The sequence below is a fragment of the Mya arenaria genome, chromosome 11 (genome assembly GCF_026914265.1).
Source record: "Mya arenaria isolate MELC-2E11 chromosome 11, ASM2691426v1".
Classification (NCBI taxonomy): Eukaryota; Metazoa; Mollusca; class Bivalvia; order Myida; family Myidae; genus Mya; species Mya arenaria.
The window spans coordinates 2968558-2983038 of NC_069132.1; the positions used below are offsets into that span (position 1 = coordinate 2968558).

Consider the following 14481-nt stretch of genomic DNA (forward strand, 5'->3'; position numbering starts at 1 on the left):
TTAAAAACCGATTGTACTATCGATAATCAAGTACTTGAGTGAAACCGATCATCGATAGTAAAATTGCAACCGATTCCCAACACTACCCATAACTTAATAGCAGACTGAGTCAACATACATTTAAATACTGTTAAATCAAAATCGTTGGGACCCAGGTAAAAACTTCAGATAAACGATATTTTGGATTAACAATTCTTAGAAATGATAAGCATTTGCGAAATATTGGTGATATAAACTATTAAGCCAAAAAGATTGCAACTGTCGGCTAAACTTAATCAATATGTTGCATCTTTCAGTATACATTCACTGAAAATAAACTTAGTTAAATCAGTATTGTTCGCGTGGTTAAAGAATAATGTGATGTCTCGCTGCAATTCGATTTCATACTTCTCTTGGTAAGTCTTTGAATTGCGGTGCTGCTTAACACCCTTCCCTTTCGCTTCCATTCCAGATATACTCCCAGTTTGGTTACAATCTCCAGATTGTTCTGCAGCGGTTGAGATAGATATTTCCAAAGACATTTAGATTGTGTAAATCCGCCATTACTTATAAACTACACCACCAAAAATAATTGGCTCATTTTCTGACATCGATGTATGTTACATATGTGTGCTCAATGTCTTTCTTTAACAAGCTCTACATGTGCTGCATTATCACCTCATTCAATGCCTGCGTGCTATCGCCATAAAATGGTGTGAGGAGATGTTCGAGTTCGAACAAATGATTGATAAGTATGTGCGAAATACCGAATCAGGACGGAATAATTTTAACTGCGAAATAGCGATAACTTTGAAATAGTGATTTCAAATTATTGATGAAAACTTTAATTAAACAAAGAAGAAATAAAATCTGGACCGAAAATTTAATTCAAAATAGCAATAATTTAGGATAAAAGGGGTGCAGATTAACGGTGTTTAAATGTATTCACATGAAATGTTGTATACATGTTAAAATTGAATGCCATCAATGCTATAAAAATGAAGAATGGTTGAGTTATACCCCTTGGTCCACTGATTTGTGGATGAACATCAATCAGATGTGGCCATAATTGATTATACATTACCAATAAAAGCAGATGCCAGAAAAGTTCTTGTATCTTGTTTGACCATAATGTGTTTATTTTATGTCTATACATGAACTCCCGTATGGAAGTAGATGTGGAGCTGAACTGTGCATTAAGTAGAGTTTAGATAAAGCAGTAATGTTCGCTGATATGCAAATGATCATAAAGAGTTTACGTTATTTGCTTTAAGCTCCGAAACTATTCAAGAAAATCACAGAAAGCTTAATATAAAGATTGCCAAAGACTATATGGGCATGTGTAGCAAAGTCAATAAATCTAGGTTTCATAGTTTCTGGAAATACCCTATTTTGACTGAGAAAAAACAACAGACTAGTTAATTGCTTATTCGCCGGCGATGCTTTTGTTTTGACCAGCTGCCACAAACACAAACTCAAAATACTGTAGTATATGAAAAGCAAAATATTTACCAAGATATGACGATTTTCCGTGTAAATTGGCTTTGCATAGTCATTATTCCCTTCCTTGGTGAAATATGTTTGTAAATCCTTTACAACAACAACCCCACGCTTTTTGTTTCCAGTCAAATTAAAGTTCCTTTTTTAGTGCATGATGTATGCGTCTGTCAAAATCTTCTGTTACATTTACATAAAACAATTAATTATATGTGTCCTCATGCACAGTAGATTAATCGTGATACTTTGCATTTTATCACATTGTTTATCAGGCTTTTAATATTTCATGCATTTAAACGTCTCATTTATTTAGAAAAAGAACACTGAAAACGCCCTTAGAAGTGTTAGAATTTATAAAATTTACATTATTTGGATGTAATTGATCTGCAATTCTTCAAAGTGATGAAATCTGTGGTAATAATTTTATAGCATATTCATTATTATTCTAATTATGACAATTTTTTATATTAAAACCAAAATATCGTTGCAACTAATTTTTACATTCATAATTATATTTTTTTTAAATCACTTTCTACCATACGAAATGTACAGTAAATTCAAGTTTACAACTTTCTTTTAATTTTCATTGTTCATGGTTTACCTGATGTATTCATTTAATATCATGATGCTTGCAAAGGCTCATCACTGACTCAGAAGTGGGAGGGGCATTTTGGTCATAATACCCCACCATTGCCCCCATACACCAAATGAGGTTGGGGTATGCTCTTGACTGTAAATCGTTTCCAATATTAATTGAAAGATTTATCTGACAAAAACAAATCTTGTGATAATTAGACTTAATAAGAATTATTTCCTTTACCACCCCTTCAGCGGTCCTAGTTTAGTTTTCTGCTCCATTTCCTCCCCTTAAGGAAGGTTTAACCTCCCTTCCTTGAACATTACATTCTGAATTCCTCTTAGATTTTCTACCCAAATTCTGTGTTACCAATAGTCGAAATTAACACGAGCCCCTAAAAAATGTGATGCCGAGCAATAATATAAGAATTTGGGCTTGTTTATCCAAACGTTTAATTTCGATGACTGTGTTACAAAATATATGAAACTATTTTGAGAGTCAGGGCATGGTGAATGAGTTTCTTGTACAGCATATCACCAACTAATTCTCAAATACTCCAAATGGCCCTGAATAACGCATACCAAAAAGCCTCCAGAAGGTTAAGTGTTCGATCTCTTGGAAATTGTTCTTGACCTTTATTACCTCAACTAGTCTGTACAAGGAATTTATACTCATGGCCTTCCCAGGCCATTTAAGCATCCTTGTACCAGGGCGTCTGTTTTTCAAAATTCATATCACAGGGTTGCTTAAAAATCCTTTTGTGTTAAGATCAAATTCCTGGGACACTTGGCCTTACATTTTCTTGACAAATGAGCACTGCTTATTGAAGTCAGAATAATGACTCTCTTTATGATTTATGCAAATCAATACCTGATTTAAGTCTGTGTTTTTGATACAGCTGGGAGTGCAATTATTTTGGATGATTGGTTGTTTTAATTGACAATTTAAGGCAGTTTACACTTCAGGGAATTTGTATTTGAATTTGGTTTGTAATCACCATCTGAATCTGTGATTTCAACATAAATTTGCTCATTTCATCAAATTAAACCAATGAGAGAGCATGCAAACTGTAGCAAGATACAAATCAATGGTTACTTCCTACTCTTTGGTATAAATAATTCCAGAAATTTCATTGTCTGCAACAATTTTCATGCCCTGTTATTTGTTTGACGAAATAAGCAACTTTTGTTGAAAACGCAGGTTCCGATGGTGATTATGAGTTGTCTACCTAGGGCTGCTCGGAGTTAAGGCTTAAAGTATAATTATACTTTTCTAAAACTTTGACAAATGCTGTTTATTTAGGGACAATTGGTTGAAAAATAAGTTGGTTACAAGCTTTGCAAGAGAAAAAAGTTGGAACAAGGGTCTTAACTATTGTAAACTATGTAATGATAACATGTGTTGAGAATTTTATTTGTTTTGATAGCATGTGTTTGGATTTTTTTCTTGGAATTGTTGATATTTATTTGTTTGTTTTTTTGTGCACCAAGATTGGCCATTTGGTAGTGGAAATGTAAACAAAGAAGGGGGTCACATCCCTCCCGCACCCATGAGGGGGCTATTGTTTTTGCGTTGTCACTCAGTCCTTTCAGGAACTATATCTTGATAGGGATTAGTAAGATAAGGATCCAACTTGGTCAGACTGTTAACCAGAATCTTTGAAACACACAAGAGCCATTGTTTGTTCAAATATTCATAAAACTTAATCAGAATGTTTTCCTGAATTAACTTTCAGACAAATTTAAAACTAAGTGACATGTGATCTTAATTTAGGTCAGTATGTCAAATCTTATATGTTTTTGTATGGAACCATATGGTAGGACTTGAATGTTCCTCTTGATAAAGTAAAAGTGGGATGCATGGGGTCAAATACTAGGTCAAGGTCAGATCTTTGTAACACACTAGAGGCATAATATTTGGTCCACTATTCATGAAACTTAAACATGTTTCCCCTTGATGAACTAATGGACAAATTTTAAGCTGGATCACATATGGTAAAATAAATATGTCACTAGGTCAAATCTAAGATTGTTTTGTCTTAAACTGTGATTGATCAGATCATGTTCAAACTTGGACACATTGTAACCTTTTATAAAATCTCACAGTTTGTTTGAAGTGGGTCACTTGAGGTCAGAAACAAGGTCACTAGGTCAAATCTTTCAAAAATCATTTACAGAACCAAATATTGATATTGCTTTGTCAGACCTTGGTTCAAATTGAGGTCAGAATGTTCCTATTGATGCAATCTTGGTAAACTTTAAAAGTGGGTCACATAGGGTCAAAAACTAAGTCATAAGGTGAAATCTTAGAGTAATCTTGTTAACAAACAGAGGCAATATATCCACCCCAATCTTCATAAATCTGGGATCAACTAAGTGTCACAAAACTAGGTCATTATGTCAAATCTTTGAAAACCCTTGCGATCACTTTAGAGGCAATACATTATTTTGCAATAGATCTGGTCCAATATTCATGAAACTTTAATCAAAATGTTTGCCTTGATGAAATGTTTTATTAAATTGAAACTGGTTAATCTGGGGTCAAAGACTCCATTACTATGTGAAATCTAAATTCTGCACTATGTGCAATATTATTTCAAACAATTCTAATCAATATCATAATATCTCATATTCAATGTTCATAAGACCCCATCACTCTGCATCCATATTGCATGACAGACTCGGTCGGAATATTTCACCAACACTTGATTTCCATTCCATTTACTCTGCGAAATCCGGCTGCAGATATCAGTTCAATGAATTTGCTTGTTTTTATTAAAATTTATAATTTGTCAAAGTAAGTCAGTATTACTTTTTCCCCTTATCTGCAACAATATCAAAAATTTAACAATAATAGATAAAATCCTCAAAAATGTGCAACAGTGTACCAGACTGTGCATTCATTTCTATGTAGATAAGAAACACTCCATCATTGATCTCACATGCAAAATAGAAAAGCTGTTATTGTTAATGCTATCAATTATACCTGACATGACATCCCAGCTGGTGACGTTGGATTGATGTGACGAGTACGTTAGTAGAGTATAAGGTGCGTTCATCCTCCTCTGCAAAAAGGAGCGTAACAAAATATGATCACAAACTTAAATGGTTATGGGCTGAGCTATTTTGATGTAAGTAATAAAAAAACAGATATTACATATTATAAATAATGGATGTGTTACAGTCATATTTGATTATTGTCTTTGACAGAAAGGACTAAACATGGGATATTTTGTAAGGTTTTTTTCTAAGTTTTCAGAATAAAAAGAGTTTGATTAACTGGGTTTTGTCTTATTCTTTTGCTTTGCCAAAAGAAGTTTTTCGAATGATTGTTTATAATTGAAAATCTATTAAGGTTCCATTGGCAAATATCAATAATAATTTTGCTTTAATTGATTATTGAAAAAAGATTCATTTTTAGACCATTCCTGTCCCATTACTTTTTTCAACTTAGATTCTTCTTTTTTAAATGAATGCAATTTATAATCAAGGCTATACAACATTACAGGCTAGTCGGAAGTGCACAAGAACTTTTATTAGTAATAAAATAATGAATTCAAAAGTTACATAGAAAGAGTTTGTACATGCATATTATTCATTTATGGATTGATTTTAATTCTCGCAATTGATACTAAATTGGTCCAATTACCAATGCTAGCCTGAAGATTAAGTCACTATAGTGCCAGTATACTATGTAATGATAATTGTTTAATTCTTAGTGTTGGGGCAAATGCCTCTCTTCAAATCAGCGCTTAATTGCTCAGTGCTAAAGAAACCAATTAATAAAACCAAGTAAGGTCTTAATGAAACATTGGTCATTTCCATCAAATGCTTTCTAAATTATTATATAAGAATATGTTTTCTTTGGGGTGTCATGATATTAACACTAAAACTTATTTTGGTAGCAATTCTTGAGAGTGAGATATTGTCTGTAAAGAATGTTGTTTGATACTGAAGAAAATAGAAGGCTTTAATGAAAAGGAATATGTAACATCACATTATTTCAATTACAACTCACTCTAATTGAATTTTTTCAAACCAATTTTCATAACTTTCTGATGCAAGACTTGTACTTATTCTTACAAAGGAAATGTATTTTAATAAACACTTGTAACATGAATTAACTTTTGACTCAATAGTTGGACATGACCATTAATTGATAACAAAGCTCATATTTGAGGAGGCATCATAAGTAAAATATAAGTAACTATTGGAAAGTGTTAAAATTTTGCCCGGGGTATTCCGTTGTTACAAATTATTTGACAAATTAATTGGAAATGTTAATAAACATAAGAAACCAATATTACCTTTTCGGTGTGTTTGACTTGGATAACAATGATTTAAAGAAGATAAAAAATTGAAATGTTGATTGTGTTTTGTGCATTTAATGCGATATATATATACTACCATTGTAATAACCCAAGGCAAAGCAATATCAAAGTTTTCCTGTTATGTTTTTAATTCAAAACATTAAAAGAATTTGAATATAAAACTTGACAAATTATTTGCAAATTGAAGTTTTTCCATTATTTATCATAACGGTTTATCAAGTGGTGTAAAGACAATCAGTTTGTACAGAATACAAAACATTTTTTGTTTTAAAAAATGGAATCATGGTTATTTCAGACAGCGTTCGTGAAAGGCCATCGTCGGAGCTCTAGCGATGTGGAATTCAAGGAAAAGACTAGGCTTGATGCTAAGGCCGCCATGAATAAGACCCTGGCTAAAATCGCAAACACAGTTGCTGCAAACAAGGAGGTAAACCTTCAGTTTTATGATTTTAAACCGTCTTTATATGGTACTTTTGCATTAAAAATTAGGCTGTTGAGAGGTTTTCTTGAAAATGAATATTAATAACCACATTTGTTTCCACTGAGTTGGGAATATGGGCCTTTTTTCACTTTGATTTGATTTTGATCAGCTCAATGCCAGAAGTTTCAAAATTTAAACATAAGTTCAGTCTTTAATGAACATTGGTTTTGACTGAAGAGTTTAACTGAAATATCTTATCATTATAACATTTTTATATACTCAGTTAATTTGGGAAATTGTTAATATTTAACGAATAACTTCATCTTTGCGTGCATTCATGTTGTTTTTTTAATCTAAATAAAATACACCTCTCCTGCTTTTGTTACATTTCAAGCCTATTTGAATATTTCAATAAACTGTTACTGTGTGAAACTGTAAAACACTAGTGGGGCTTGCAAAAGTTTTTAAATTAAAACACAAAAACTGCAATTTCTAAGGCATCTAAACTTGAAAAATTGCAACAAGCTTTGAGGGAAAACCTGTCTGTACATGTCAAATGAAAGAGGTAAATAGCACGTTATCGTTATTTTAGACAAATTTGATATTATGCACAATTGCCTTTTTTGCGATGGTGTATATACATTATAATAAAATAATCATTAGTTCAGACAGCGTAAAACAATTTCATGAAAATTGATTACATATTGGCAAAAACACATCTAAAGTTTTGTTACGTAATATCTAAGAAAGTTAATACAACGAATGTTTAATCTGTTTTGTTTGACATTTAAATTGTAATGAATCACTGAATGGACTTGTGCACTTCTCTGTCTGCATCGGACCATTCCTCATCTTGAAAGGCAGATTGTGGTTACAAAAATGAAGGATGTATTTTTTGCAAAAAATGTTGAAATTTATAATTAAATAGTATTGCGACTGAGTTAAGAGTAGATTATTGTTCATGTGTTACAAATTAAACATATTTATGCCAAGGAAGCCACTGTAGGGATAAGTTAGTATAATTTTTTAAACATGAACTATGACACATGAATAGTTTTTGTGTCGCCTGAAAAGATGACATATAGGGGTTACTTTTGTCGGCGTCGGTGGCGGCGGTGTCGGCGGCGTCCGCGTCCCATTTTCGCTTGTCCGGGGTATATCTCCTAAACTATTAGTGGTATCAACTTGAAATTTCATATGTAGATAGATCTAATTGAGGGCAAGTGCAGTGCACAAGAACTGTTACTCTTGTTTCCATATTTTTAGAGTTATTGCCCTTTGTTATTTTTCATGCTTAAAGTTTTGTGCGGGGCATATCTTGTATTATAAAAGAGTTATCAACTTGAAACTTCATATGTAGATAGATCTCATGATAGGGCAAGTGCAGTGCACAATAACAGTAACTCTTGCTTTCTTAGTTTTAAAGTTATTGCCCTTTGTTAATTTTCATGCTTAAAGTTTTGTCCGGGGCATATCTTGAAGAATATAAGAGGTATCAACTTGAAACTTCATAGCTAGATAGATCTCATTGAGGGCAAGTGCAGTGCACAAGAACCGTTACTCTTTCTGCCATATTTTTAGAGTTATTGCCCTTTGTTAATTTTCTTGCTTAGGTTTTGTCCGTGGCATATCTCATAAACTATAGGAGGTATCAACCTGAAACTTATTCCGTAGGTATATCTGATTGAGGGAAAGTGCAGTGCACAAAAACAGTAACTCTTGCATCTATATGTTTAGAATTATTGCCCTTTGTTAATTTTCATGCTTAAAGTTTTGTCTGGGGCATATCTTGAAGAATATAAGAGGTATCAACTTGAAACTTCATAGCTAGATAGATCTCATTGAGGGCAAGTGCAGTGCACAAGAACCGTTACTCTTGCTGCCATATTTTTAGAGTTATTGCCCTTTGTTAATTTTCATTCTTAGGTTTTGTCTGTGGCATATCTCGTAAACTATAGGAGGTATCAACCTGAAACTTATTCCGTAGGTATATCTGATTGAGGGAAAGTGCAGTGCACAAAAACTGTAACTCTTGCATCTATATGTTTAGAGTTATTGCCCTTTGTTAATTTTCAAGCTTAAATTTTGTCTGGGGCATTTCTCGAAAACTATAAGAGTTACCAACTTGAAACTTTATTGATAGATAGATCTTATTGAAGGGGATCGCAGTGCACAAAAACTGTATCTCTTGCTTCACCGGCGTCCTATCTATGCTAGTGTCCCATCCACAGTGATTTACAGTATGAGTATACATGTTATAAATTTGATTGCTGATTCTTGCGGAATTCTATCAGTATAAGACGAATTTCCCTTCAAGAATTTTTGAGATAAAAAGCATTTCTTGAATCACATTTCTCAGTAATCATGATAATATGTGCCAGTTAATTATTATAGAATTGAAAAATTCTTGTACCAAAAGTCAGAAAGTCATTTCATCAGAAATAAAATTTTACATTGAAATAATAGCCATTGAATTTCTCCCATATTGCAGAAAGTGTTGTCGGAGTTTGAAGGATTTGAGCAGCTATTCCACCGCTTCTTGACAGAAACTGGCCCATCTGTGGACTGGGAAAAGATTAAACTGCTGGCAGATGAAGCCGTATGTATTTTTTACTTGGCTTGTTTTTAAGGGAAAGCTTGCAGTATTATCTTAGCCTACCATTGTTGTCACTGCTATTGTGTTAATATTGCAATAACGGTATGCATGGTGCGAAGCAAGTTTCATCAATAATAGTTGAATTGTTGGTCAATTAAGAAATCAACAGAAAAAGTTTTTTTGAGTACAAATGAAGAGTAAGATGAGAACAATTTATTAAAGTATCAAGTACATTTTTAATGGGTTTCATTTATGTTCATTTTTAAAAATCATACTTTTTATTAGTTGATTTTAAATAAATGTAGGCAGGCAGGTAGCTTGAGCACATATCGGCTTAATTCTTAATTAACACCTTTTTTAAGAATTAGGAGCACTTCTCATATTTTAAAGTTGAGATGAGAAATCAATAAAAAATAAACAATATACTGCTGACAAACCGACAATACAAGAAAATGTTATTATTTAGCTATGGAATGATTGTTTTGCGATTAGTTATAACAAAACACCTCATTAGCTCCAGTTAATGTTTTGTCAATCTGTTACCAGTCTGAACATACCCTAACCAAGCTGCAGATATTGAAAGAACATTTCTAGAAAAGTTTCATGTTTTATTATCCTTATGCATGGTCTATCTTTTGCAGTAAATACGTAAACAAAAGTTCATTAACTCAATGAGATTTGATTGTCTGAATCAGCAAAATATGGACGTGTGAAATACAGGCCTATGGACCGGTCCCTTGTTTTGAAGTCGCCCGAATTGGGACCTTTTTTCATGATAATGAACCTTGAAAATACCTTTAAATGTTCATAGCTAGTGTAAGTCAATTAAAAAAAGACATTAAAGGATAATTAAATATGCTCGGATAAAAGATCTATTGTAAATTAGATTGACATTTGATATAATTGCATTGCCACCTTGGATAAGCTTCCATCTAAGATATTTGCTGTAGATGAAACAAGATGGTCCTCTATTAGTTTAAACTTATTTATTGTTATAACGATTGTGAAACAAGTTCTTTCAACTTGTATTAATCACTCTCGTTGGCACGAAATTGCGCAAGAGTGTGGTCTTGTGTTGTGGGGGAAACCGAGTACTCGGAGAAAACCCACTTGTCTGGTATGGTGACCACAAACCAAACTCACATGAGCCCAGGCCGGGAATCGAACCCGGGTCGCCTAGGTAAGGAACGAGTGCACTAACCACTGCGCTTACCGGACAACTGGGTCCTCTATTATAATAGCAGAATCCAGAACATCATCGCAATATAAGGCTACAGTATATACTTCATATAAACTATATCATACATACCTTTACTTGATATTATTAAGAATACTGTCCTTGTTAATATAGATCAAGCCGTACAAGGAGCTTGCCTCCCCAGACGATAAGCAGATACATGAACTGTTGGACAAGCTGGTTGTGGTCAAGTTGAATGGAGGGCTGGGAACCAGTATGGGATGTAAGGGACCCAAGAGCGCCATTGCTGTCCGTAATGAATTCACCTTTCTGGATCTCAACGTTCAGCAAATTGAGGTGGGTAAAATGGAATTGAATTATGTGTTTGCCATGAAATATATGTTTGCCATGAAATATGTGTTTGCCATGAAATATGTGTTTGCCATGCTGCTAGTATACAGGTTGAAGCTTTATTGCAAAGATTTGGTACAGAGTTAAAAGAAGAGTAAATCCTTTTACACATTATTTAGTCTAACTGAATGCATTTGTGCCATGCTACATTTCTTCATTTGTCATTGCATGATTTGAACAGAGAGCAGGTTTTTAATGTCATATTCTATACCATTTCTGTATTATCAGACACTGAACCGAAAGTACAACACTGATGTACCGCTGGTGCTTATGAACTCATTCAACACTGACGAGGACACAGAGAAGATCTTAGCCAGATACAACCAGGTCCGCGTCAACATCTTCACTTTTACACAGAGCAGGTAATTCAACTCAAGTGTATTACTATAAGATTTTTGGCTCTTTGCATTTCATAAACGTATGATTGCACATAGGGAAAAACAGGTACATGCAATAACATCCCTTGTACACATTTAGAACATTTACGAGGGGTGGCTCAGAAACAGGTTCATGCAATAACATCCATGGTACACATTTAGAACATTTACGAGGGGTGGCTCAGAAACAGGTACATGCAATAACATCCATGGTACACATTTAGAACATTTACGAGGGGTGGCTCAGAAACAGGTACATGCAATAACATCCATGGTACACATTTAGAACATTTACGAGGTGTGGCTCAGAAACAGGTACATGCAGTAACATCCCTTGTACAATTTAGAACATTTACGATGGGTGGTCCAGAAACAGGTACATGCAGTAACATCCCTTGTACAATTTAGAACATTTACGATGGGTGGTCCAAAAACAGGTACATGCAATAACATCCATGGTACACATTTAGAACATTTACAAGGTGTGGCTCAGTAACAGGTACATGCAGTAACATCCATGGTACACATTTAGAACATTTACGAGGGCTGGCCCAGAAACAGGTACATGCAATAACATCCCTGGTACACATTTAGAACATTTACGAGGGTAGCCCAGTAACCATATGTGTATACCACATGATCAATTAAGTCATATATATATGCTCTATCGGAAGGCAACATTTTTCTTAAAATAAAGATAACTTTTCTTTTACCCCACCTTTTTAATAAAACAAAAGGCAGTCTACACGCTTAAAGAGCCCCGCCTCCATTTTATTACTGAAGTTTGATAAGTTCATTAGTTTCATTACACACTTTGACAAACCTTTTTCCAAATAATTTTTTGACAGAGCTCTGTCATACGGCCGTATTGTGAAAGGTTTGTCAAAGTGTTTTACGAAACTAAGCTCCCAATCAAACTCTAGTAATAGACCGATGGCGGGGCTCCATAAGTGGCCCAGTAACAGGTACATGCAATAACATCCCTGGTACACATTGAGAACATTTACAAGGGCTGGCCTAGTAACAGGTACATGCAATAACATCCCTGGTACACATTTAGAACATTTACAAGGGCTGGCCTAGTAACAGGTACATGCAATAACATCCCTGGTACACATTTAGAACAATTACGAGAGGTGGCCCAGAAACAGGTACATGCAATAACATCCCTGAAACACATTTAGAACATTTACGGGAGGTGGCCCAGTAACAGGTACATGCAATAACATCCCTTGTACACATTTAGAACATTTACGAGAGGTGGCCCAGAAACAGGTACATGCAGTAACATTCCTGGTACACATTTAGAACATCTACAAGGGCTGGCCTAGTAACAGGTACATGCAATAACATCACTGGTACACATTTAGAACATTTTCGAGGGGTGGTTCAAACACAGGTACATGCAGTAACATCCCTGGTACACATTTAGAACATTAACGATGGGTGGCCCAGAAACAGGTACATGCAATAACATCCCTGGTACACATTTAGAACATTTACCAGAGGTGGCCCAGTAACAGGTACATGCAATAACATCCATGGTACACATTTAAAACATTTACGAGAGGTGGCCCAGTAACAGGTATATGCAATAACATCCATGGTACACATTTAGAACATTTACGAGGGGTGGCCAGAAACAGGTACATGCAATAACATCCCTTGTACACACTTATATCATTTACGAGAGGTGGCCTAGTAACAGGTACATGCAATAACTTCCCTGAAACACATTTAGAACATTTACGAGAGGTTGCCCAGTAACAGGTACATGCAATAATAGAACATTTACGAGGGGTGGCTCAGAAACAGGTACATGCAATAACATCCCTGGTACACATTTAGAACATTAACGAGAGGTGGCCCAGTAACAGGTACATGCAATAATAGAACATTTACGAGGGGTGGCTCAGTAACAGGTACATGCAATAATAGAACATTTACGAGGCGTGGCCCAGTAACAGGTACATGCAATAATAGAACATTTACGAGGGGTGGCTCAGAAACAGGTACATGCAATAATAGAACATTTACGAGGGGTGGCTCAGAAACAGGTACATGCAATAATAGAACATTTACAAGAGGTGGCCCAGTAACAGGTACATGCAATAATAGAACATTTATGAGGGGTGGCTCAGAAACAGGTACATGCAATAATAGAACATTTACAAGAGGTGGCCCAGTAACAGGTACATGCAATAATAGAACATTTACGAGGGGTGGCTCAGAAACAGGTACATGCAATAATAGAACATTTACGAGGGGTGGCCCAGTAACAGGTACATGCAATAATAGAACATTTACGAGGGGTGGCTCAGAAACAGGTACATGCAATAATAGAACATTTACAAGAGGTGGCCCAGTAACAGGTACATGCAATAATAGAACATTTATGAGGGGTGGCTCAGTAACAGGTACATGCAATAATAGGACATTTACGAGGCGTGGCCCAGTAACATGTACATGCAATAATAGAACATTTACGAGGGGTGGCTCAGAAACAGGTACATGCAATAATAGAACATTTACGAGAGGTGGCCCAGTAACAGGTACATGCAATAATAGAACATTTACGAGGGGTGGCTCAGTAACAGGTACATGCAATAATAGAACATTTACGAGGGGTGGCTCAGAAACAGGTACATGCAATAACATCCCTTGAATACACTTATATCATTTACGAGAGGTGGCCCAGTAACAGGTACATGCAATAACTTCCCTGGTACACATTTAGAACATTTACGAGGGTTGGCTCAGAAACAGGTACATGCAATAACATCCCTTGTATACACTTACTGTGAAATCATTTATATTCGTTGGCATGAAATTTCGTGGTTTGCCGAAAATTTACAATTGCGTGGGTACTTGAATTCGTGGATTTTCGTTTGTGAAAAAAAAAATTGAAATTGCAATCGTCCTAGATCGACTGCATTCCACGCGCTGGCCCGTGATTTCCGCTGTCTACGTCACTTGGTTTATGACACTCTCTAAAGTGGTACAACATGCCAATTAGTGCATATATCCATGTCAATTATCGATTTAATTGGAAATTAAGGTCATAAAAGAAGATGTACCCTGATCCTTAATACAGATAGACGAAGCCATTGAATGCC

General features: G+C 34.9%; 1 protein-coding gene across 4 annotated transcripts in view; it reads left to right on the forward strand.

Moving 5' to 3' along the window:
• The window catches only part of LOC128207281 (UTP--glucose-1-phosphate uridylyltransferase-like), a 37944-nt gene that overhangs the window by 7060 nt on the left and 16403 nt on the right, over window positions 1-14481 (forward strand). The window contains exons 1-5 of one of the 4 annotated variants that reach the window (XM_052910121.1): window positions 1734-1890; window positions 6679-6810; window positions 9296-9403; window positions 10752-10934; window positions 11217-11350. In XM_052910121.1, the coding sequence (XP_052766081.1) occupies window positions 1879-1890; window positions 6679-6810; window positions 9296-9403; window positions 10752-10934; window positions 11217-11350 (569 nt within the window). In that variant the 5' untranslated portion in view covers window positions 1734-1878. Of the gene's footprint in view, window positions 1-1733; window positions 1891-5052; window positions 5287-6678; window positions 6811-9295; window positions 9404-10751; window positions 10935-11216; window positions 11351-14481 lie in introns of those variants that run through there. The other 3 variants (XM_052910118.1, XM_052910122.1, XM_052910120.1) reach the window with 3 other exon arrangements.